Source organism: Coenobita brevimanus, chromosome 14 (genome assembly GCF_032717465.1).
Source record: "Coenobita brevimanus isolate Jiangsu-jjx chromosome 14, ASM3271746v2, whole genome shotgun sequence".
Classification (NCBI taxonomy): Eukaryota; Metazoa; Arthropoda; class Malacostraca; order Decapoda; family Coenobitidae; genus Coenobita; species Coenobita brevimanus.
This window is the reverse complement of record NC_136967.1, coordinates 16609354-16635021: the sequence shown is the minus strand read 5'-3', so window position 1 is coordinate 16635021 and position 25668 is coordinate 16609354. Positions and strand designations below refer to the sequence as shown.

The 25668-nt window shown below is 50.0% G+C and overlaps 1 protein-coding gene across 1 annotated transcript; it reads left to right on the top strand.

The window, feature by feature from the left end:
• The first annotated feature begins 4186 nt into the window (after nucleotides 1-4186).
• On the top strand, nucleotides 4187-5155 carry LOC145419200 (uncharacterized). Its single transcript, XM_080287435.1, has one exon. The coding sequence runs from the start codon at nucleotides 4187-4189 to the stop codon at nucleotides 5153-5155; it is 969 nt and encodes a 322-aa protein (XP_080143561.1).
• Nucleotides 5156-25668: the final 20513 nt, after the last annotated feature.

Genomic DNA, 25668 nt, shown 5'->3' with positions numbered 1-25668 from the left:
GTTACACTGGTGGCAGCTAAGGTGGGATACGTGAAGTCCGAGCTGGTTGTGTTGAGGGAGATAGGGCGTTGTAAGTTAGATAATTCATCTCATTCAATGTTTAAAGATCTAATTTGGGAAAGGTGCATTGAGTCAATTATGAATATTACCAAAGTGGAAGAGAGTGATCAACATAAGATCTGAGAGTGTTAATGGTAGTAGAACATCATTAAAATAAATTTTTAAACATGGATAGAGACGAAGATTTGATTGATTTTGGAAATAAAGGGGTGTACAGTGAGCGAGATGAATCAGAACAGCCAGAGGATTCAGTAGTACGTGGAACCCGAATAATGATAGACGCAATGAGGTGTGTAGTGGATAGATTGGAAGACGTGTCCACCAGGCTGGATGGACTTGAGAGATGGTCGATGAGAGCGGATAATACATCAGTCCTCCCAGAATTCCATCACCAAATATTACACCAATCACTAGTCATGTAAATACTGACCATGTAGTGACCAGTACCCCAGTTAAATCAACCTCAGATGTCCTGATCAAGCCTCGTGACATAAAAGTCCTCGAATTAGACGCTTTGCAAAGGTTGGATTCAGGGGCCAGATTGCAGATGTTCTTTGAATCGGTGGAACGTTGTACGAATGATTCTGCAGATATGTTGGAGGTTGCCAAGTCGCGAGTGGATGGAGATTTGGCGGTTATGATTCACACAGCTCAAAATCGTGGGGACATAACGAATTGGGATGACTTCAAGGTGTACCTCACGAAGGAATTTGGTATGGAACTAAATTTTGATCAGGCATGGCGGCAGAATGCTGCATTCCAATACGATTGGTCGCAAAGCCCACAAGCTTTTGTTCATAAGTTTAAGTGTCATTATGCCGCAATTCGAGGAACCTTTCATAATGAGACTTTGCCTGATAGAGATAAACTTCTGAAGCGTAAGTTGTTGCAAGGATTTCCGAGGAAGAGCCGAGATCTTTTGGAGGAGTTCAAGGATGATAGTATCCCTTTAAATAAGTTTCTAGGACATGTAGAAAACGAGAGAGCAATACTCATGCAAACCCAAGCTACCGTTAATTCAATTCCCAACCGACCAGTGAAGGATGCTCCTCGAGTTCCCACTAGTGATGACAACTCAAGTAAGAGCGATTTGCAGTCAGTCAGTTCTATTTCGGCAAATTCAAAGGATAGTTTGTCAGGGATCGAGGCTAGATTGGATCAGATACAGCGAGAAATGAACCGATCAACCTCTTCTGGAACGTTCTCACACTCGTAAATTCTGTGCTTTTTGTCAGTCTAGTACTCACTTCCTTAGAGATTGTTGGAGGAAACCAGAAAGAGGTCAGTGTTTCGATTGCTTGCAGTATGGTTGTGGCGAGGAAATCTGAAATGTCCTGGGAAGCCAAAAGGGAAGACGGTAATAAGACCAAGTAAGACAGCCAGTAACGTAAAAGCCTCTTCATCTAATGGGGTAGCGAGTTCAGTCCGTAACACCCAGCCTGCGACGGTATCGGGCCGACGATATCAGTCTCTGATCCTTCTTTGTGACTAGGCCGAGCAGATACCTCCCCTGTAATCCAGTTAATTGTCAATGGGAAACTTTGCGCCGCCATACTGGACACAGGGAGTGGCGTAACGCTTATTAAGAGAAGTTCAGTTCAGAGGTTAGGACTGGAAATAGATAAATCCCGGTGTTTGCCATCCTTAACTGCAGTAAATGGGGATCCGTTGAGACTTCTTGGGATGGTAAATGTTGCTATTCAGGTGGGTGATCAAGAAGTCTGTAAACAATGGATCTCAGTAGTGCCAGATACCTACCTAAATCGAGACTTATTACTGGGTTGTGACATCATCCAAAGAGCTCCTTTAACTTGGGATCCTCGTAAAAGGGTAATGCTTTGGGGAGGGGCAGCATATGACGTATCTCATGTCCGTGCAACCCGAGCTTGTGTGCAAAGAGTTTGTCTATCCTCTACCGAGTGTACTCTGGATGTTGCGAAGAATTCTGTTCAGTTAAAGGAAGTAGTACGGTTGGAACCATATAAAGTTAAAGTCATCAGAGTCAAAGTGAACGAACAACCTGGATCTAGACTAGTGACGTACCCTCAATCACAGTACTCATCACAAACTTGCCCCTTGTTGGTAGAGGTCAGGGAGGATCAGACAGTTCCAGTGATGATAGATAATCCTTCTAAGGCAAGTAAGATTCTTAAACAAGGTGCCACTGTAGCCCATTACGATCAATACTCAGGTCCTGTGGATGAGCAGCCTGTCCCAGTAGGTCACACCCGGGTTGAGAATGAACTAGAACCTCGAAATGATTATGTGGAGGGTAGCGGTACCCGAAGTGAGCGGTTACAGAAACTTATCGGCCTGGGCAGAATTGGTCTCATCTTCCGGTTGGCCTTCAGCAACAATTGTCACAAGTCGTGTTAGCTCATGAGAAGTTATTCATGCTTGATGAGAAGGAATTAGGCAAAATCTCAGGGGAACCCGCTCACATTAGGGTGTCCGACCCAAATCCTTGCAGATCTCCCACATATCGATACCCTGAACACGCAAAGAAAATAATAACGAGTATGCTTGATGATATGGAGCAGAGAGGGGTGATTGAACCCTCAAGTGCAGCATGGCTATCTCCGATCGTTTTGGTGAATAAACCGGATGGGAGTAAGAGAATGTGCTTAGATTTTAGAAAGGTAAATGAACAACTTGCAACAGATCTTTACCCTTGCCAAGACTAGAGGATTTAGTAAATGTGGCGTCAGGGCATCAATATTATGTCACCCTTGACTTAAAGGATGCCTATTTTCAAGTAGTCCTAGATGAGGAAAGTCGAGATCTAACCACTTTTTCTGATGGAGTTTCATTGTACAGATTTAGAAGATTACCCTTTGGCTTGAGTTGCGCACCTGCCATATTCTCACGTAAGATGGCCGAGATTTTGACCCCGCTTGTTACGTGAAGGTTGGGTCAAAAATTATCTAGATGATATTATCTTATGGGCTGATGATTTTGACCAACTATTGGGAAGGTTACGGAAATTGTTTAACTTGTTAGAGAAGAAAGGTATTAAACTGAATCTTACTAAGTGTGATTTTGCAAGAAGAGGCGAAATTTCTAGGTCACAGGGTTTCCAAAGGGGAAGTGCTCCAGATTTAAAGAACTTAGAAGCAATTAGTCAGCAGAAACCTCCTAGGAATGTTAAAGAAGTTCGACGTTTCATCGGCATGTGTGGGTTTTACCGAAGTTTGTACCACACTTTGCTAAAATTGCAACCCCTATTACCAACCTTATGAAGTCAAGTATTAGATTCAATTGGACTGATAAGTGTCAAGAGGCATTTGAAATATTAAAGGCAAAGTTAATGTCAGCACCCGTTCTCGTTAATTATCAGCCTGAACTCCCTTTGGTGTTAGTAACCGATGCCAGTGATGAGTGCGTGGGAGCAGTACTGCATCAAATTCAACCTGATCAGACTATACGACCTCTTGGTTATTATTCAAAGAAAATGAGTAAATGTGAAACAAGGTACTCTGTAACCGACAAGGAAGCTTTGGCAGTTGTTCTTGCGTGCCGACATTTCCATCACTATTTATGGGGGACCACTTTCGAGATTCAGACCGACCACCAACCCTTAACTAATATCTTTCGTAGACGAACCAAATCTCCGAGAGTAACAAGGTGGATGCTCGAGATGAGAGAGTACAACTTTCACGTAAAATATGTTAAAGGGAAGGACAACGTAGTTGCAGATCATTTATCACGACCAGTCAGATGTATTGCCCATCAGTCCCGTGTTACGTGGTTAGGTTTGACTCAGGAGGAGTTCAAAGAAGAACAAAAGAAAGACCCAACCTGGGAGGAGTTAATAGCTTATTTGCAAGGTGGAGTATTGCCCAGGCGAAAGATTGCTAGAGCAACCCTTGATCAATTTGAGATAATAGATGAAGTGCTACATTATGTGAGGGAGAATAAGGACTCTAGTTTGAGTTATGCTGTAGTAGTACCCAGACATTTGGTCAGACAAGCTCTAGAAGTGGCACATGATAAATCAGGGCATTTTGGTCAATATAAATCAATCAAGAAAGCAGAAGAGTATTTCTATTGGCCATCAATCAAAGTAGATGTAATAAAGTACCTTAAAGAGTGTCTTAACTGTCAACAATATAAATCTAATCAGGGAATGTCACAGCAGTACAAAGAGTTACCCATAGTGTCACAGCCATTAGAAAGGATAGCTATTGATTTGACTGATATGACTGCAGGACAAGATGGTAACAGGTATATTCTTACAATAATAGACCATTATTCTAGGTTTGTAAAATTTTATCCTTTAAAGACCAAACATGCACCAGGGATAGTAGATAGGCTTTCCCAGTACGTTACCGACTTTGGCCAACCAAGATCTTTGCTGTGTGACAACGCTTTGGAGTTTACTGGACATGAGATGAGGACCTGGGCGGAACAACACGGAGTCGAGCTGCTCTACACTACCCCATACCACCCTCAAGCCAACGGTCTCATTGAAAGGATGCATCGAACTCTAAAAACTGTGATGGCTCAACTGTGTAAGGGTTATCCTTTGAGGTGGCCTGTCCTTCTTGGTAAATGCCAGTCACATATGAACCAGGCAGTCCACAGTAGCACTGGAGTTTCGCCGTATGTGGCATTCTTCGCCAGACAGCCACCTCGTTCCATCACTGCTCCACTACTTACCATTCCCTCTGAGGATAGTGATGTGCAGAAACTAAAACAAATGATAAAAGACGCCAGTGTGATAGCCCAGAGGAGGTATAGAGCAGTAGCTAATCGAAAAAGACGAGAGGAAAAGGTATCAGCTGGTTCCCTAGTGTGGGTTAAAGTGGAAAAGCCCTTACCTGGTACCTGCACTAAACTAAATGCCAAATGGAAAGGCCCATACCGAGTAACTGAAGTGATAAGAAATGGGCAAGGTTATGTGATGGAGGACCCTTATACAGGGAAATTGGTGCAGAGGGCAGCTGAAAAAGTGAAACCTTATGTGAGCCGGACAGAGATAATTCCTGAGCAGGAGGAGTACTGTGTTGAAGAACATGATGAGGTTGAGGAAGAGGATCATGATCTTCCTCCCCGCCGACGCAGACCTCCACGACGGCTCATTGAGGAGTGTTAATATGTAAATAGTTAGGTTATAGTGAAGAGTGTTGTAAATAGAGAAAAGTGTAACAGTTGGAACCGTTAAGATATGAGAGCCTGACCGAACAGTGAGTCCAGTGTATGTAATCCTTGTTAGCTACAGTGCTCGAAGGTCAGCTGAACTCTGTCTCATCTAGTGTTTCGGGGCAAGAGAACCCCATGTGTGTGAAGATTATAATGTGTTCTGTATTGAGTGTTTGTATGTAGTAATAGTACGGTGACCTTCATTCGAGGAGGGGGTTTTCAGATGGGGCTGTTAATTCCCTTTTGCTCACGTCACAGTCATCCCCTCGATGGTGTAGCGGGTCCTTAGTTCACTTGAGGACGTATTATTACCACTGTCTCCACTTAGTATGGGGGTGATTTGTGTAAATGAATAATGACTTGGTTGAATGAGGTGAATGTAATAGATTACTCCCAACTATGAGCAGAGCTAATACGAGAGTGACGGAGGTTAGTCAGATGACTTCTCCAAAGACTGCCCGCAGAGTGAGGATGACTGGGGTCCCGATTGTAAAACGTGTGCATGGTGGAGAGTTGGTCTTCCTCACGGGGAAGATGTATGAGTCAGATGACTCTGGGGACAAAAAGCTAGTTGAGACCAGAGTGTTTGTTGTTTAGTAGACACTGTACCTGGTAGGGATGGTTTGGTGTTGAGTTGTATTAAGAATGTGTCTTCACCGTGAGTTTAGACTCCGGAGAGGGGGCGTGTGTAACGCTCCTTTTCCTCAGGGTTTGAAACTCGCGGTGGATTTTGTGGATTTCGTGGAGTGTTGTTAGGTAGGAAAATTAGGGTAAGGATTAGGTTAAGTTATTATTGTATTATGAGTCTATATTTTTTTTTATTATGTTTTCTACCCCCAATTTGTCGACTGTTGAGTGGGGACATAAGTATGTTGAAATGTTCTTGTGTACTGCATCATCCTTGGGGGTGGCTATAACTCCACTAGCCGTGAGCTTCGAAAAACCCATAGTCAAGTAACCTTTTTAAAATTAGTTGTTTAAGCCAATGTGAGAGCCTGCAATAATTGCTTACCAATCTACCTTGCTGCCAGCTGTTTCTAAACTCACGGTTCAGACAGATTTGGTTATTCGTATGTGAATATAAATAAAGGAAAATTGTTGAGTTGGCAACCTGCACTTCCCGGGATGGGGGATCGCAGGCAGAGTAACGCCACTTGCCCGGCGCTTCTCTCTCTCTGTACAGGTGAGCTCCCGATGTCCTAGAATTTTTTTTTTGTGCTGTTTTTATTTTATTGCTGGGGACATCAGTGTGCAGTGATTTTTTTTTGAGGGGTTTGGTGGAGGAGGTGTGTTAATGTGATCTGAGAATGAATATATTTTGTTTAGTGTTTAATGCTAATGACTTGCCCGGCGCTTCTCTTTCTGTGTACAGGCTACCACGTGTTCTGGATGGCCTTATAAGTCGCATACTGGGAAATTATTCAGAGATTTGCAGTATGTATTTTTTGGAGTAATGTAATTCGGATCTATCATAGATACTGGGAAATTATTTAGAGATTTGTAGTATGTGTTTCTTGGAGTAATGTGGTTCGGATCTATCATAGATGCTGGGAAGTTGTTTGGAGATTTGTAGTGTGTGAGTGGAGTGGTGTAGTGCAGAAACTGTGTTGTAAAATCCTTTCATTGTTATTTTTTTATGATAAGACAGTCATTATTCCCGTTTTCATATTAAATTCAGTGTCTGTAATAATATAGAATGGTGTATTTCTTTGAGTAATGTAATTCAGATCTATCATCCCGAACTTTAATCCATCTGAGATAAAATTATTAGTTATGAATAGGAATTATTTTTGAATTAGGTAAACTAGTAAGTCAGGGCTTGAATGTGACATCAGAAATTGTGAATTTTGTATGTTATCCCAAAGTATTTTGTCATTAAAATTGTGTGCACCCCCCTTTCAACGTGCTGTCTCTCTACCCACCGGTTTCGGACGAGGAAGCGTACAAAGAACAACGCCCCCACACTACCATTTCATGTTTTTCTTTTTTTTAATCGTCTTTTGTAATGTGTGTCAGCGGTCTGTCTTCCGGGTGATTGACCTCGTTGATTAGAGACTTTTTCCCCAGGGTTAGACCGTTACACTGGTGGCAGCATCAACGTCATTGTAAGATCCTAATTCACCCCGTTTTAAAGGGGTTGTTACACACCCTACTCAACCAGGTATGAGTCAGGATACAAGAAGCAGAATGGGGAGTGGCCAGCCCACATAAAAATCGTGCAGTGGGAAATGAACACCTGTCCCCACGAAGACGGCATTATCTCTCACGAACAAGTGTTTGGAGAAACACCACTCCTCCTGCCATTCTGACACCACTTACAACCACCTGCCACGTCTCCCATGTCCAACCCCCTTCATCACCTCAAGAGCCAACTACATCACCTGCAAAACCACCAGGACCTCCAACCCGACACTACCCCCACCAGTCCCTACAAGCCTGGTGACTCAGTCATGGTGGCCCAATTACCAGTCCCGATCAAACTGTCACCCCGACTGATGGGACCATTTACAACCATCAATGTCCCCAACCCCTACCAAGTAACCATTCAATACCACAACACCACCCGCACCTACCGCAATCACCACGTGCATCCCTTTCGCCCACCACCCACCCCTCAACGACGCCATGCTCACCCCCCTACCCAGCACGCTGTATCACCCCCCCCCCTCCCCTGACCACTCCACTGACTCATACACATGCTACTTCACGCCATCACAATCCTCACCCTCAATCATTCCTCCCTCCACAACCACGTCCCCCACCATACCCTCCTCCGACTCCTCGCCCTCACCGCAGACCCCCCACTCGCCTCCAGCAACCTCACCTCCCACCTCAACCCTCACTGCTGCATCACCACCCCTGGCCACCCCACCACGTGACCAGTGCTCCACGCCACCTTCACCTGCCCTCACCCCCGTCACTCCCAGGACCGGACACCTCTCACCCACACGCCCCTCACCTTCACCCACCCCTCACTCCACACCCACATCCCACACCAGGCTCCACACCAGTTCCCCTTCCTCGACCACCACCACCATACCACCACCTAACACAATAACCATGCTGCCCAAACCAAGAACCCCCCACTCCCACCCAAATAGCTCACCACATGACCCAAGCTCCTTGCCACCCATGCCCATCCTTACCACCACCACAACCAGATCTGGCTGTCTCTTCCGCCCACCTGCAAGATACAGCTCGACACCCTCACCACCACCATCAACACCACTCACACAATCCACCCCCAGTTCACCCACACCCAACACCTCCCACACTCTAAAAATACACCACACAGGATGGAAAATTTCAGTTACCCGGCCCGCCTGGACGATTAAGGCACGTCCTCCATGACCTCATAAAGCCCAGGTCACCTCACTCATCTCCAGCATTCAGCCTAGAGCCACCAACCAGTCACCATACTCCATGCCACCAGAGAAGATAAGACACGTGCTGTGGGCCACCACCCAGGGAGACAAACATCACCTGAGGAGAACATCACAACTGCTGCGCCTCCTACAGAAGACAACCCATACCTCCACCCTGGAAATTGTCTACCACCCACACCAGGAGCCAAACTGTCCTACACACCACTGGACCACCCTCCTTTTGCCACCTCACGCCATCCCACCAGATGTTTACATCAGACACCTACCACCTCTAGCCATGGGGATGTGACTTTTTCACTCGTGATGGTGGTGAAATACCCACCCCAAGGGGAGACCACAGAAAGGCACATGGATAGGATGACGAAATACCCAACCCAGGGAGAGACCACAGGGAGGCGCCTACATACCCTGCCACCCTGCGCCCCTCTTCCCCGCAAAGGAACCAGTGAGGAGTAGGCCACTCCGCCACACTGCATTCCAGCCAGACCAGTACTCGCCAGGATCAAGGTGGGACTTGTGCTCTCACAGTCCCCAGTAGGACCCCGGCATGTCCACCGTACTTGCCGGGGAGGGAACGTCCACCATACTTCTCTCGCCCACAGACCCAAGCAGGACCACGACTACGCCCATTGTGTTTGTTGGGGAGGGAACGTCCACTGCACTTCCCTCACCTGCAGGCCCCACTGGGAGCAGGACTGCGGCAACATCCACTGTACATGCCAGGGAGAGAATGTCCATCGTACTTCCCTCAGCGTCGTCCCAGGGCAAAGCAGAACCACCGCAACGTCCACCATATTTGCCGGCGAGGGAATGTCCACTGTACTTCCCTTGTCTGCAGCCCACCACTGGGAGCAGGACTGCGGCAATGCCCACCATGCTTGCCGGGGAGGGAATGTCCACCATACTTCCCTCACCTGCCATCCCACGGACAGGCAGAACCGTGGCAACATCCACTGTACTTGCTGAGGAGGGAACATCCGCCGTACTTCCTTAGTTTGCAGCCCCACCGGGAGCAAGGCCGTGGCAACACCCACTGTGCTTCTCGGGGAGGGAACGTCCACCGTACTTCCCTCACCTGCAGTCCCAGGGACTAGTGGAACTGCGGCCGGCATCCACTGTGCCCACTGGGGAGGGAACGTCCACCATACTTCTCTCGTCCCCTACCCCTATGGCTCCCTTCGATGGTAGCATCCCTTGCCCACCTCACTCCTCCAGAGGCCAAGTGGGACACCCCTCTTGCTCCCCGCACACCCCTAGGGGCGAAGTTTGCTCCCCAGTGGAGTCCCTGTTGGAGAGTGGAGCAGCCCCATCGTAAGCCTAGGAGTGCACTCACTACAGTTGGTGTCCCAACGTCACCAGCTGCTGCCGGACTCCCCAAAGACAAGAACTACAAGCAGCCCCTGACAGCCTCTCGACGCCAGCGAGACCACAGCCTCCAGCCACCGAAGGATGACCCGAGGACTCCAGGCAGGGACCTACCCAGACCCACCAGTGAGCCGCCCTCCTCCTCCAAGGGCAGGCGCAGAGCTGCGCGCCTGCTTGCCCTATTCGGCCTCAGTCCCAAGGGCCGCCACATGCACCGAGGCCCCAGCAGGGAGGAGCCTCCTTCAACGCCGCCCCGCAGCCCACACTGGACGATCCATCACACAACCAGGGACCTGTGCCTCTAGTGAGAGTGCACACCTGACGGGACACCTCCCACACCTGAGTGACACCTGCAGCTATCTGGTCTCCTTTAGTCCAACTCCTATCCTTATGTATTAATATCGTGTTTGTATTGTCACTTGTACTGTGTCCTGCACTTGTATCTTTTGTGGTAATATACGTGTAAAACTGGTTAGTCTGTGTTTGAGCCCTGTTCCTTTTGTTGCATACTCTAGACTTGGTCCTGAAGAGAACCCAAGTCAGTAACTCATACTCCGAGGGCAAGGAGTTGAACTCTGAGTATGTTGCATAACACTGACACTTCACGAAAAATCTGAGAATCGTCGGGAATACTCCATCACTACCTACCTAGCAAATCCTGCTTCTCAAAAATATTTTTTTAACATTGCCATAACATGATCTGATTATTTTGTTGAAAAATTTGGTCATGTTAATTGTTAATAACCCAGTGGCAAGTAATTATTCACGTGATCACATACTGGATGGGAGGTAGTGGCAATGGTATACCGTAATTTTGTTCAGATTGTTTTCATTATTGAAAGGAAGGAGTACGATGAAACAATTAAAAAAGGGCAATTAAAAAAAAAAAAGTTTTATTTTTGTTACCACCAGTAACTCTTAGCACCAACTTATTTTTCTTCATAAATGTCCATTTAAATTTGGATGACGAATAGTGTATATAGTCATTGCTAATAAGGCTTTTACAGTACCAAATGGTGTCTAAAATTGTGATTCTACTGTAAATATATATATACACACACAGACACACACACTATATATATATATATATATACAGGCCATCCTAAAACTGCTAACATGCATACCTCATGATTCTCTGTTGTTTAAGTGGTTCTCGTGTTACTGCAAGGCAAAATATGGTGATTTAATGGTACAGTAAATAAGCTTTGTACAAGTATGTAAAGTGAACAGTTCTCTTGTATCATTGTTTCAGCATTTTTATCATGTATCTTCAACATTCATGTCAGCCTAATACTGTTTGTTTTTCAGGAGCTAACAATTTTGTTTTACATCACTTCAGTGTATGGTACCATCGTGATTAAATCCTCACGAAGAGCAGTTTTTCTCTTTCCTTTTTGCTTTTTTTTCCTTAACAGAGTTCAACATTCCACTTCCTAACTTGGTGATTGTTATGTTGGGCGTTTTAGTGTCGGCCTCCCGTCCCAAGGACGCCTAGAATGTAGCTGCGTTCCCTTACACAATATGCCAATCAAAATTAATACATAGGCTGGTAGGTGACTTTGGAGTATTGCACATGATACTAGGTTGACAGCAGTCTTAGTCTGGGTCGGGGGGCAATACACAACTTTTACTGTACAGTCCCTGCACAAGAGGCTCTTTTCCAGTGGGGAGGCAAAATATAGGTTTTACTAGTTCAGAGGAATTTACTTTGACACTAACTATGGTTCCTGTTTCACAATGGTTATATGCGTGATGTCATTGATTTCTGTTTCTTGATTCACCAGGGTGGATGGACACTGACACAGAGTTATAATAGTGACACCAAGTGTTTGCCTCACGCCGTACACAGAATAGATATGCACTGTTTCAGGTGTTTTTCCTTTCTTCACTGAATCCCATGATTCACTTATACTGCACAGTCCTGGCCTCTCACTGTCAGTCTGTAAAAGCCATATATCACCATCACTGTTAGGTAATGTCACTGATCGGGCAAAGGGAAAGGGGGGGCCTGGGGACTCACAGTCGTCGGCCTGGGGTAGGCGGGGTCCCTTAAGGAGTCCCTTCGTCCTGCGGCCACGGGACCATTTGCAGGGGCGTCGTCTTTCGTCGAGGGTTTGGGTTGGGCATAGTAAAGGGCCCCTCACTGTCAGGGCTGGGGACTGGGGTCTGGCCCTTAGGTTTTGGGCCAAACAGATCCTGGAAGCGCTCCCTCGGGTGCCTGGTGAAGGAAGGGTGCCGCCTTCATCAGGGAGGGGTGAGGTCTTGCCCTGGGGTCCTGGGGGCGCCCTCAAAGGCCCGTTGGCTACAGTCTCCTTCCCGTGGCGTCGCCGTCAGGTTGGGGATGCGGTGTTGCTCCCGGCTGGAGTTCGTCAGGTGGAGGTCCTCCTTGGGGGTCGACTGGATGGAGAAGAGCCCCAGAGATAACACCGGGCCTCTCCACCAGTCCTCATGGCAGAAGTCCTCTTCCTGGAGGTTGCCTCGGTCTGGGTGAACAGAGGGGTGGCTTGTGCTCCTGCCGGCAGGCAGGGTTGACCGCAGGTTACCCTTGCGTTGCAGAGTCACAGGGGCGAGGGACTTTGGTGTTCCTCCCCGGCAATGCTGGGCTCCCTTGGGCAACAGAGGGCAGTTATGGGACATCCCTTGGCTGTTGGTACGGCTTTGGGCCATCACCAGGGCCTGACTCCCTGATGGAAACACAGACAAAGCGCGGCTATGGGCCATTGCTTGCCTGTCAATGCAGCAGTAGGCCATTGCCAAAGTCCCGTATGGAGGGAGACGTGCAGACGAGGAGCGGCTATGGGCCGTCTCCTGCCTACAGGAGTGGCTATGGGCTGTACCCTGTGTCATGCCCTCCAAGGCAACAGCAGGAGACGGGGTGTACCTGTCCCTCCCCTCATGCGGCTTTGGGCCATCACGGGCTCTGCAGGGGGCGTAGGCAGCACCTGATGGAGCGGCTATGGGCCATCTCCTCTTTGGCCGCCCTGCTATAGGTCGTGGCCCTTTGGTCGGAGTGGCTATGGGCCGTCTCATTAGCAGAGCGGCTATGGGCTGTCTCTTGGTTTGCGCAGCTTTGGGCCGTCATTGAGGTGCTCCCTGGAGCTGCAGGGTCAGCTCCACCCCGATCCTGGCGAGGGCTAGCTCGCCCGAAAGGTAGTGCACTCGGACTGGGGTGGTCTCGTCGAGCACACTCCGGAGAATAGGGGTGCACGGCCCGGGTGAGCTTATGTCTGTACTGACTGGACATGCTGTACACTCTGTCTACCCCTCCGTAGTCTCCTCCTGGGGGTGTGATGGTGACCTGGGTTGCCACAGCTGGTATTTCACCCCCGTCATCGGGGGAAAAGTCACGTCCCCATGGCTGGAGGTAGTAGGTCTTGGAGGTGCTGGTGACATGGGCCGGCATCAGGTGTTGCAGGAGGGTGTTCCATTTCTTTGTGGGTGAATTTTCGTTGAGGTGAGGGTTGTAGGTGAGGAAAAGGGTGGAGGGCTCGGGGGCTGTATGGAGGAGCTGGAGGAAGTGACGAGGCCCACGGACGCGGTGCTTGCTGCTGAGGTGTTGGTGCCCAGGTGGTGCGTCATATTCTTATGGTGGGAGGTGTGTGTTCCTGTAGGGGATCGAGTTGAATGCTGGACATTGACGAGGTGGTAGTGGTTTCATGCCGGGGTAAAGTGCCGCTGTATTCCCTAGGGACTGGGGTAGGTGAGATTTGGGCTTGATGTAGCATGAGTGTGACAGCAGTTATGTTGGGAGTGTGAATGGAGGGAGAGGTTTGCTCCGTGGGTGGAGGTGAGGTGGGTGGGGTGAGGGAGGGGGTGGTGGTGTATCTTGCAGGAGGGCGTGAAAGGCAGCCAGAGCGAGTGATGGTGGTTTGCAGGGTGGGCGTGGGTGGTGAGGTGGGCATGTCCCCTCGTGGCGCTCTGGGTGCGGGTGGTGTGGTGTCGGGGTGGGAGGGCTGGGGTGGAGGAGTTTGTGGTGGGTGCCTGTGGGTGGGATTGATGGGTGTGGATGGGATTGTGGCTAGAGCAGGGAAGGGCGGCGTACAGGCGTGTGAGGACATCTTGGTTTCGGGAGGTGGTGGCTGGGTGGCAGGTGATGCGACGTTGGGTGTGGGTGGTGAGGGGGGTGAGTGATGGGTTGGTAATTTGCGGCATTGGTGAGGTGATATGCGGTGTGATGGGTGGGGGAGCTGAGGGTAAGGGAGAAGGGGAGGAAGGGAAGGAGGATGAGGGCGAGATGTAGCAACTGTAGGACTCGGGAGGAGGGTCAGGGGTGGCAGGTGGGGGTGGGACAGGGCCGGGGGAATGCGGGGCAGGGGTAGGGGAGGTGGTGGGATGGAAGGGGCGCACATGGTGGTTCCTGTGGGTGTGGGGAGTGTTGTTGTAATCATGGTTATTTTGTTAGGGTTAGAGACGTGGGTTATGGTGTATGGGCCCATGAAACAGGGGTAGAGTTTATGTGGGTTTTGCTATCATCACAGAATCGCCTGGCTTGTAGTGGTTGGAGGCGGCATCGGGTTGGAGGTCGAGGCCATTTTGCGGGTGGTGGAGTCGCCTCTTGAGGTGGTGGAGAGGATCAGACGTGAGGGGTGTGGAGGGCGGTTGTAGGTGTTAGCGTAGGGGTAGAAGCAGGGGCGCCTCTCCGAACACACGTTCATGGGGCAATATACTGTCCTCCCGGGGGACAGGAGTTCATCCCCCACTGAACAATTTTAACGTGTGCTGGCCAATCCTCGTTTTTAGTTTCCTCGATCCGGATGCAGACTTGGTTCATGAGGGTTCGGTGGCTGCATTCGCGACGGCGTTTCCCTGTAGCCAGTAGAGGGAGGACTGGGAGATGTTATACCCAAATAACTTTGCTAGCTCTTGCCATCTATGGCCGGTGAACTCTGGGGCATTGTTGGAGTGCAGGGCTTGGGGAATTCCAAAGTAGGGGAAGACATGACGGACCAGGGCATCAGCTACGGCGGCAGCGTGGTGTTCTTTGGCCGGACAAGTGATGATAAATTTGGAGTACGTGTCTACGAAGTAATGATAAACTGGTAGCCTGACTTGGGTGGTAGGGGGCCCCACAACGTCTACGGAAAGCAACTGCCAGGGTTTGTGGGTGGTGATGCGTCCTGAAGGTCCAGCAGTGCAGGTGGTGTCCTTGCCTAGTGCACAGGCTCTGCAGGACTGTGTGATCTTCTTGGCAAGGTTGGAGGGGCTGGGTGTCCAGTATGTGTCGTTGAACACCTGGAGGAGTTTTTTCATACCCAGGTGGATCCTGTTATCAGCGTGAAGGTGTCTCATGGTGTCTAGGGCAGTGTCAGGGGCGAGGATGATGTGTCCCGACGGGGTGAATAGATGGTCGCCCTGAGGTGGAGTTTACTGAATAGGTGGGGAGGGATCCAGGGGGTTCGGTCTTTGTCGTGGCAGGGGAATATCTGCGATGGCACGCAGTTTTCTAATTCGGGGGCTATTCCGTCTCCGGAGATGACGTGCCCCAGGAAAGAGACAGTTCTAGCAGCCAGGACGCACTTGGAGGGCCAGAGCTTGAGGCCGGCTTGGTGAATTCATTGGAAGACTCCCGAATCGCTGGAGGTGATTAGCCCATGTTATACTCAAAACAATGACGTCATTCAGGTATGCCAGACAGATTTCCCAGGTGAGGCTGCTAAAGACAGATTCCATCAGCCAAGAGAAGGTGGTGTGGGCATTGCAAAGGCCGAACAGCAGGATGTTGAATTCATCATGTTTCCCATTACTGGTGGAAAATGCAGTTTTTCCTCTGTCTTCTAGGTGCACGGGGACCTGCCAGTACCCCGACTGGAAATCTAGGGTAGAGAACCAAGAAGCACCATATAGGGAGTTGAGGGAGTCGTCGATCCTGGGGAAAGGGGTGGCATCCTTGACAGTTACGTCGTTGAGGTGGCGGTAATCCACACAGAAATGCATGGTGCCGTCCTTTTTCTTGACAAGGATGATGGGAGAGGACCAAGGGCTGGTGGAAGTTGAAATAATGCCGGCATCGAGCATTTCCTGGACCTGCCAGTCCTCCTCTGCTCGTTGTTTTGGGTTCTTCTGCTGGGATGGTTGGCGGATCAGTGGTCCTGTAGTGTGTATTTCATGTGTCAGGTAGGTGGTGTGGCCAATATCTGAGGGGGCTGACACAAAGAGGTCCTGAAAGTCCAGGAGGAGATGGCGAAGGGTGTCCAATTGGTGAGGGGAAAGGTGGTCAGGGATGCGGGGCAAGGGGGCAGGGGAGGAAGGGGAGGCAATGGGGCATGGCTCTGCTTCTTCAATTTCTCCCACCACGAGCCCCTTTGGTAGCATGAGGGGGGACGTGGTGATGTTTGCAATTCAAACTGCTGCAATGTGTGGGGGGAGGAAGGTGGGGGGCAGGAGACAGGCCGAGAGTGTTCCGGGCAGCAAGTCGGGGAAGAATAGGACAGATGTTCCTGTAGGCCTGTTTATTGGCAGCTATGCTTCACGTTGAGGGGAAATCATTACAGTGAAGGTGGTGGTGGCAGAGAAGGTAGGGGAGGGAGGGGGAGGGCCAGGTGAGGTGGGAGGCAGGGAAAGGGGCAGGGGTGGGGGGAGGGGGAGACTAGGGGAGGGGGGTGTGGGATGGGGTGTGCAAGTGCACACTGCCTGTGTGGGGTCAGGGAGGGGAGGGGGGAGGGGGTGTGCAAGTGCACACTGCCTGTGTGGGGTCAGGGAGGGGAAGGGGGGCTTGGGGTTTTCAGAACTGGAGCTGCCGTTTGTGGCAGTCAATGGTAGTTTGTTGTTTCTGCCGCAGGTCCAGTCCCAGGTATCCATCATAATTACGACAGGTGGAGTCAAACTATGAACTTGTGTTGTATGGATACTTTCTGGTGCGTGACGGTGTGTAGGGCCCGGGTTTCCCCACAGATGGGTAGGGGGCCATCCCCTGCATCTACGAGATGAGGCAATGTAGGGAAAAGCGGGCCAAAAGCCGACTTATGACGGGAGTAAAAGTGGCTGTAGAGACATGACCTTTTTTTTTTTTTTTTTTTTTTTTTTTTTTTTGTGTGTCCGACTCCCGTATCGACCAGAAGCCTTGTTTTTACTCCGTTCAGCCCCATCTTGTCATAGACTGGGGGTTGGTATCTGAGAGGTGGCCCCCACCACCGTAGGGAGGTGCGGGGGCGTTCCTAAATATCCAGCTATTGTTGGATTTTCTCTTCCTCCGGCTCCATTTCCCGGGGTTGGCTTTTCTGATGGGTGCGGGCTCATCCTCGGGGCCCTTGCTTTCTAGGGAAGACACTTTGTGTTGACCTGGGGTGGTTAGCTTGCGCCTGGCAGCTTTGAGCTCTTCACGGATGTCGTAGAGTGGACATCGATGGCTGCACGCAGAGAACTCCCAGGGGTTGATTGAAATGAGGTTCTGGTTCTCCTTGTGGCTGGGGTGCTTGTTCATGAGGTGAGCCCTGGGTAGGCTGGCTGTCGGCATAGGGGTTGTGTGGGGTATAGGAGGTTGTGGTTTGTTGTGTGGTGTGGGCATATTCGTGGGGAATTTGCTAACCATACTGATTTGCTGAGGGGGCAGAGCGGGAGGTTAAGAGTTGCCGTATCAGCTGGATGTCTCTGTCAACGGCCCCCGTTGGGTCGTGTATGGTGAAGTGCTCCTTGGCCATACTGGGGAGGACTTTGAGGAGGGTGTTACATGTGTGTTGTTCCCGGGTTCCATCATCTCTCTCTGGGTAAGCGGCAGTGATGAGTTGCCTGGCCTGGATCAGAGAATCGCCCAGGTTACCGTCGTATGTTAAACTATCCAACTGGGATAGTGCCACTACCATTCTTAGCGAGGGTGTGATGGCTTGTATACCCAATTTTGTGAAGTTCGCCCATGTTAACTCCATGACAACTTTTGGTGCAATATTGGCCGCAGCTTTGCCCAGTAGTGGCAGCGTGACAGCAATTTTCTGCCTGTCATCTTTGAACCCAATATCCAGCAATAGCTTACCTATTGATAGATATGTGTAGATATCATACTGTTCTGGGTCAAATATGGGCAATTGCATGTGCGGTTTCTTTGCCATTTTGCCGATTTCCCTGTTTCCTCCTCTCTGTGTATGCCTGGGTCAAGAACCACCGCTGTCCACCAGTGTTATGCTAGGTGTTTTAGGGTCGGCTTCCCGTCCCAAGGACGCCAAGTGTAGCTGGGTTCCCTTTCTTGACTGGAGGTTAGATACAATATAAGAGGAATAGGGCATAAAAACACAGGGCAACAACCATACACGTGTATTGACAAATTCTTTGCTATGGAACAGGAAGACAGTTTACACAATATGCTAATCAAATTCAATACATAGGCTGGTAGGTGAGTTTGGAGTATCGCACAGGATACTAGGTAGACAGGAGTCTTAGTCTGGGTTGGGGGACAATACACAACTTTTAGAGTCCCTGCACAAGAGGCTCTTTTCCAATGGGGAGGCAAAATATAGGTTTTACTAGATCAGGGGAATTTACGCTGACACTGGTTCCTGTTTCATGATGGTTATATGCGTGATGTCGTTGATTTCTGTTTCTTGATTCACCAGGGTGGATGGACACTGATACAGAGTTATAATAGTGAAACTGAGAGTTTGCCTCTTGCCTTACACAGAATAGATATGCACTGTTTCAGGTGTTTTTCCTTCCTTTACTGAATCCCACAATACACTTATACTGAACAGTCCTGGCCTCTCACTGTCGGTCTGTAAGAGCCATATATCACTATCACTGTTAGGTAATGTCACTGATCGGGCAAAGGGGAAGGGGAGGGAGGCCTGGGGACTCACAGTCGTTGCCCTGGGGTAAGCGGGGTCCCTTCAGGACTCCCTTCGTCCTGTGGCCACGGGACCACTCGCAGGGGTGTTTTCTCTCGTCGAGGGTTTGGGCTGAGTGTAGTAAAGGGCCCCTCACTGTCGGGGCTGGGGACTGGGGTCTGGCCCTTAGGACTTGGGCCAAACAGATCCTGGAAGTGCTCCCTCGGGCACCTGGTGGAGGAAGGGTGCCGCCTTCATCGGGGAGGGGTGAGATCTCGCCCCAGGGTCCTGGGGGTGTCCTCAAAGGCTCATTGGTTGTGGTCTCCTTCCTGCAGCGTCACTGTCAGGTTGGGGATGCAGTGTCGCTCCCGGCCGGGGTCCGTCAGGTGGAGGTCCTCCTTGGGGGTCAACTGGATGGAGAAGAGCCCCAGAGATAACACCGGGCCTCTCCACCAGTCCTCGGGGCAGAAGCCCTCCTCCTGGAGGTTGCCTCGGTCTGGGTGAACAGAGGGGTGGCCTGCGCTCCTGCCGGTGGGCAGGGCTGACTGCAAATCACCCTCACGTTGGGGAGTCACAGAGGGCGAGGGACTGTGGTGTCTCTCCCCGGTGCGGCTATGGGCCATCGCTCGGCTCCCTTGGGCAACAGACGAAGGGCAGCTATGGGCCGTCCCTTCGCTGTCAGTGCAGATTTGGGCCATCACTGGGCCCTGACTCCCTGATGGGAACGCAGACTAAGCGCAGCTATGGGCCGTTGCTTTCTTGTCGGCGTGGGAGTAGGCCGTCGCTGAAGTCCCATATGGAGGGCAACGTGCAGACAAGGAGCGGCTATGGGCTGTTGCCTGTGTCGTGCCGTCTGAGGCAACTGCAGAAGGAGAGGGAGTGTATCTGTCTCTCCCCTCGTGCAGCTTTGGGCTGTCACGGGTTCTGCAGGGGGGTGTAGGCAGCACCTGACGCAGCAGCTATGGGCCGTCTCCTCTTTGAGGGCCTGGCTATAGGCCGTGGCTATTTTTGTGTGCAGCTTTTGACCATCACTGGGGCCCGGCTATAGGCCATGGCCCTTTGGTCAGAGTGGCTATGGGCCGTCTCCTTATTAGCAGAGTGGCTATAAGCCATCTCTTGGTTTGTGTGGCTTTGGGCCATCGCTGGGGTGCTGCCTGGAGCTGTAGAGTCAGCTCCACCCTGATCCTGGCAAGGGCTAGCTTGCCTGAAAGGTAGTGCGCTCTGACTGGGGTGGTCTCGTCGAGCACACTCCAGGGAATAGGGGCATGTGTCCCGGGTGAACTTATGTCCGTATTGACAAGACATGCCGCGCGCTGTCTACCCCAACGTAGTCTCCTCCTGGGGGTGTGTGGTGGCAACCTGGGTTGCCATGGCCGGTATTTCACTGATTTTATCTTTTTGGCAGTAGATCATTAATTTGGCATAATGAGTGAATGACTGAGTGAAATCCATTTGCCAGATAGCAAAGATAGTATGGCACTATCTTATGATATGGTTATGTGGTCAGTGGGGGCACCTATCATTCACCCACGTACTGTAGCGGGACTCTATTTCAGGGTAGCTCTACATTGAGTGGCAGGCTAAATGATTTCCTGTAAACCAGGAAATCATTTGATACACAATATACCTTATAACCAACCAACACGTATTCCCTACGTGTCAACAAGTGGGTTGGCGGAGGGTTAGTGCCCCTCCCTGGAAAACAAGTAACTAAATATACAAACAAGAAGCCTCGAACCAGGGCTGACCAACAAGTGACAACAAAGGACCAAACAATGGACATGGCACGTACTGTAACATGGAATGAAATGCATACGAATGATGAGGTGAAAGAGAGAGATTGTCTAGGCGCTTGAGGGTGCAAAAGTGGACATATGTGGACTAACTGAGACTAAATGGTGAGGTAAGAGTGTGAGAGAGTTGAAGTATGGATGGGGTATATGTGCAGGAGTAGGCGAGAATGAGAGGGCAACAGAGGAAGCATGTACTATTGTGTGCAGATGGAAGGAGAATAGAGAGTATGGATCAGTTGGTTCAAGGATTGTGTGGATAAGATTGAAAGTAGGATTAAAAACGTGGGTGATGGTGTGTGTGTGTGTATGCACCAAAGCAAGATCGTGCAAGCAGGGTAAAAGGAGTTGTGGGCAAATATGGAAGTGTGCATGGAAAGTCTGAGAGGAATGAGTGTTTTTGATTCGATATATGAATGGAAGAGTAGGGAATGTGAAGGTGGATGGAGTAATTGGTGAGTGAGGTGTGCCTGCAGAAGTGGATGAGAATGGCAGTGCCCTAGTTGACATCTGTGCAAGGAGGGGGGTTGGTGATGGCCAATACCGTCTGTTATGCAGCGTATTCTGAGCCCCGACTTCTCAAGTTCAGGTACGGTGCAACCTTGGGTTCTTTGTTCTCAATCGGGTCAGTCACGGGCAAGGAAAGGAAGTCCAAACATGACTGGTCAAAGGCACGCATATATATTAACAATAACCAATTACACACCAAGATCCGTGATCAAAACCTACATGATACAAAATAGCAAGATGACTCAGAAGACTATGCCCTTCACTAAATATCTCCACCTAGTTCAGAGAGTCTGACCAACACACAGTAATATACCTCTTCTTGTACAGGGCAGTTCCCACACAGTGATACACATACATCTCATACAATATACCAGGTGTGCTCTGTTCTCGTGTCTATACCGTAGCATTTACAGTCCCATCTATTTCAGTATTTCCAACACGTGACATGGACAGCAGTACATTCTAGTTCTGATACACGTTTGCACGACACGAACGGCACCCTATGCTAGTGGTTCAATTGGTAGAGAGGTGGCTTGCAGTCCTAACAGACCCAGGTTCAAATCTCGGCTGGGGCAGGGAACAGTTTAAGGATTTGAATTTCATTAAATCAGGCTTTACTGATCTACCAGAAGACCCGCTGACATGTCGTAAAAATACCACCGCTAATACCAATACACCAGTCCTGTATGAGACAGCCCTTGCACGTATTCAATATGGACGGTGGGTGTTAGTGCTGAAGTGGTGACATATAGACGTGTATGGTATGTAGGACTGCTGGGCCTTGATAGCAGGCTGTGAAGCCTATGCCCAGAGTCGGTCACATAAAAAAAAAAAAAAATGCGTGACACGATATCCTAGTAACCCTTACGCTACATGCGCATAACAGAGAACGGAAGGATATAGTACTTATTGTCCACTTGCATGACGGGGATGAAAAGGGGGAGGGGGGCACTAAGGTGGTATAGTACTCCTACGTTAGCCAATCACAGGGAGCATACCTTATGTATATACACTCGGCATACACCGACTTAGACTGGTCCAGAGTAGGGGGGGCATATGACAACTATGGGGACAAATAACAACCTCAGAGTCCTTTTATTCACAGGGCAGGCAGAGAGGGGCGTTAGGGCAAGCCAGGCAGGAGGCCCTTACACCAGTAGTCGCAGGTGGCAGCCGGGTGTCAGGGGCGGGCTGCCAGGAGTGTAGTCCAGATGTAGATCATCTGTGAGGTCGCCACGGGTCCTACGGGAGCTGGTGGGTGGCGTAGTGGGTGGCCCTCTTTCTGCAGGGGCCCTGGGTGAAGCGGGGCCCTCAGGTCTAGGGCCGAATAGGACCAGGAGGCGCGCATCATGGCGCTGGTCCTTCATCATGGTTGGAGTCCTAGGGGCAGACCTGGTTAGGCCCGAGCCGAGGGTCGGCTGCGGAGAGGGTGGCATCCTAGCTGGGCCGTGGTCTCATCCAGAAGGGGCAAGCTGCGGCCAGCTACGCTGGGGGAGGTCCAACGGCAGCAGCGGGCATCGGAGGTGTCCCTTCAGCTCTAGGGGCTGCAACCTTGCCTGGGAGAGGAGGCCGTCAGGAGTGGGCTGCAGCCTGTCGTTCTGGGGGAGTCTGGCAGTGCCCAGGGGTGGCGAAGGAGGAACTGCAGCGACAGAACACCTGGCCTTGGGGTCGTCTCGCCCTGGCTGGTCTCTGGCGGGGTACCTGCAGGGGAGCAGTTCCCACCCTCTGGAAGAGAGGGGCGGGGAGAGGGGCACCTCACTCTGCCACAGGAAGGGTGGGCTAAGCAAGAGGCGCTGCCCTCGGTAGGAACTCCAGGGGTCGCAGAGGGGGAATGACCAGCGGTCTGTTCCCCAGCTTGGCAGGCCTGACGGTCCCTGCCAAAACTCTGGACTGGGACGCAAGAGGGAGACCCAGTAGGCACTCCTTCAGCCAGGAAGTCCCGGTGAACACTGCCTGAGCTCCTCCTCGGGACAGAGGCAGAGGAAGAATGTGGGGGAACTCCTCCGGGTGCCGCGGTACCTGGCGATCATGGGAAGAGAAGGCTCGGTGGACTCTCCTGGCCTAAGCCGCAGCTCCGGTGGAGTCTGTCCTCCGGCCGTCATGGCTGGGGTAGCTCTGGGGGACGACTGGTGATCTGTCACGAATGGTAGCTCTGGTGGAGCCTACCTCTGGGCCCACCTCCCTCCTGGGGAGTCTCGGTAAAGGTCGTCCATAGGACGTTCCGACGTGCTGGCTGCCGAAGGTGGGTGGCAGAGGATGGAGAACCGGTGGTCACTCCATCCACAGTAGACCTGGTGGGCGCTACTGTGCAGCTGCTCCTCTGGGGTGTTGCAAGACCAGAGGCTCCTCCTGAGTCCTCCCCTTTTATGGAAGCCAATCCAGTGGACACAACATCCGAGGGCTTGCTTGGGACTTTGTAAGTCCCACCCCAATTCTGGCGTGTGCTTCCTCCGCTGGAGTGTAGTGCACTCAGACTGCATACTGCTCGGTGGTCTGGCTGTGAGGAAGAGGGGCATTGGGTCGTGGGGGAGATATGTCGTTTACGCTCAGAAGGCTCGGCAGGTGAAAAAAACCTCCTCGTCATCTCCTTGTGGGGTGGGGGTCACCTCCCTGTACCATCCTCCTAGGGTGGTGGTGTCTGGCTCGCTCCGCCGACCAGGTATTTCACCCTCCTTAGGCACAAAATGATCCACAGGTATACGTGGTGAGTGATGAGAAGGGCAGGCGATGAACTGAATGAATGGAAGGCAATGACTGATCATGTGTGTGTATGTGTGTGGATGACAGAATGAGAAAGTATGTAATGGATGCAAGTGCATACAGAGGTTGGGGGAGTTAACTTTCTGACCACCACTTGCTGGTGGTGAAAGCAAGGTTCAGGTGCAATGGAGAAATAGGAGGTAAGGACAGGAGGAAGTGGTCTATAAAAGGAGGGTAGAAATGTTGCAAGAGGATGGAAAAATGGCAGAATATAAGAGAAGTGGAGGAGCGATTGGGTAAATATAATCTGGGACAGACGGGGGGAGGTGGAACGTGTGTGCGAGATATTCACAGAAGAAATCTGTGCAGCATGTGAGGTGGTGTGTGGGGTGAACAGTAGACAAAAGGGGGTTCAAGGAACAGCATGGTGGAACGAAGAAGTGAGGCAAGTTGTGGTGCAAAAGAAGAAAACATAAAGTGAGTGGATGGGAAGCAGAGGCATGGAGGTAACTGAGAGACGGAAGAGAGAGCTATATGTAGAGAGGAACAGAGAGGTGAAAAGAATACCGTAGTAAGAGAGAGTAAGAAGACAGTGGATGAGGAATTTGGAAGGAATTTGAGTGTAAATTGGAGGGAATGAAAGAAGATGTTCTGGAAGAAATTAAAGAGAGTTAGAAGGGATGATCAAGAAGTAGGGGAGTGAAAGATAAAAATGTAGATTACTAATGGTGAAGGGAGAAAAAGTGGGGAGATGGAGCGAACACTTTAAGGAACTGTTAAACATAAAGAATGAAAGTAATGTGAGTATAAGTGGCTGGGGAATGGCTTGGAGAAGAAGGGAGGAAGAGATCTGTAGGATGGATGTAGCTGAAGCAGTGATGAAAGTCAAAACGGGGAACGCCCCAGGAATTGATGGAGTGTGTGGTGAAATGTTGAAGCGTGGGGGACAGACAGTAGTAGAATGGATATGGAAGATGTGCAGATTGGCCTGGGAGGAAGGTAAAGTCCCTGAGGATTGGAAGTCAGGTATAATTATTCCCCTGTACACAAGAAAAGGGGAAAAAGAAGTGTGGTAATCAAAGGGCCATTGGTCTTCTTAGCGTAATAGTAAAAGTGTATGGCAGGATACTTATTGACAGAGTTGGGGAAATAACTGAGGAATGCATTGGAGAAGAACAGGGAGGTTTTAGGATGGGAAGAGGTTGTGTTGATCAGATAATCTTCCACAGGTCTTTGGTGGAAAAGTTTCTAGAGAACAGAAAGAAGTTGTATGCAGAATTCAGGGATTTGGAGAAATCATATGACAGAGTGGATAGACAAGGAATGTGGAAAAATTTTAAGAATGTATGAAGTAAATGGGAAGTTTTTGACTGCTGTGAAGAGTATGTATGAGGGTGCTAAGGTTACAGTGTTTGTGGAGAGTGAACTGAGTGAATTTTTCAATCTAAATGTTGGACTGAAACAGGGATGTGTCATGTCTCCAAGGTTATTCAATCTGTAAATGGATGGTGTTATAAAAAGATACAAGGTAATGCAGTGGATGTTGGACCGGCCCTAATGAGAGAGGGCAGCGTCTGGAATCTTCCTGTACTGTTGTTTGCAGATGACTTTGTATTGTTAAGTGAAGACGAAGGGGAACTGCAAGGCTTGGTGAATGAGTTTGGGAAAGTGTGTAAGAAAGAATCTAAAGGTGAATGTAGGGAAGAGTAACGTCATGGTCTTCGAGAGGAATGAAGTCTCGGAATGTACAGACTTTGGATGATGAGGAAATGGAGAATGTAAGTGCGCTTAAGTACTTGGGTAGTGTGATGAATGTAAGCGTGCTTAAGTACATAGGTAGTGTGATGAGTAAGGATGGAAGTGTGAAGGATGAAGTACTTGAAAGGGTACAACAAGGAAGAAAGGTTGCTTTTTTGTGTGCGTGTTTTTTTTAAGTAGTGATAAGAAACACGGAAGTGAGCATGA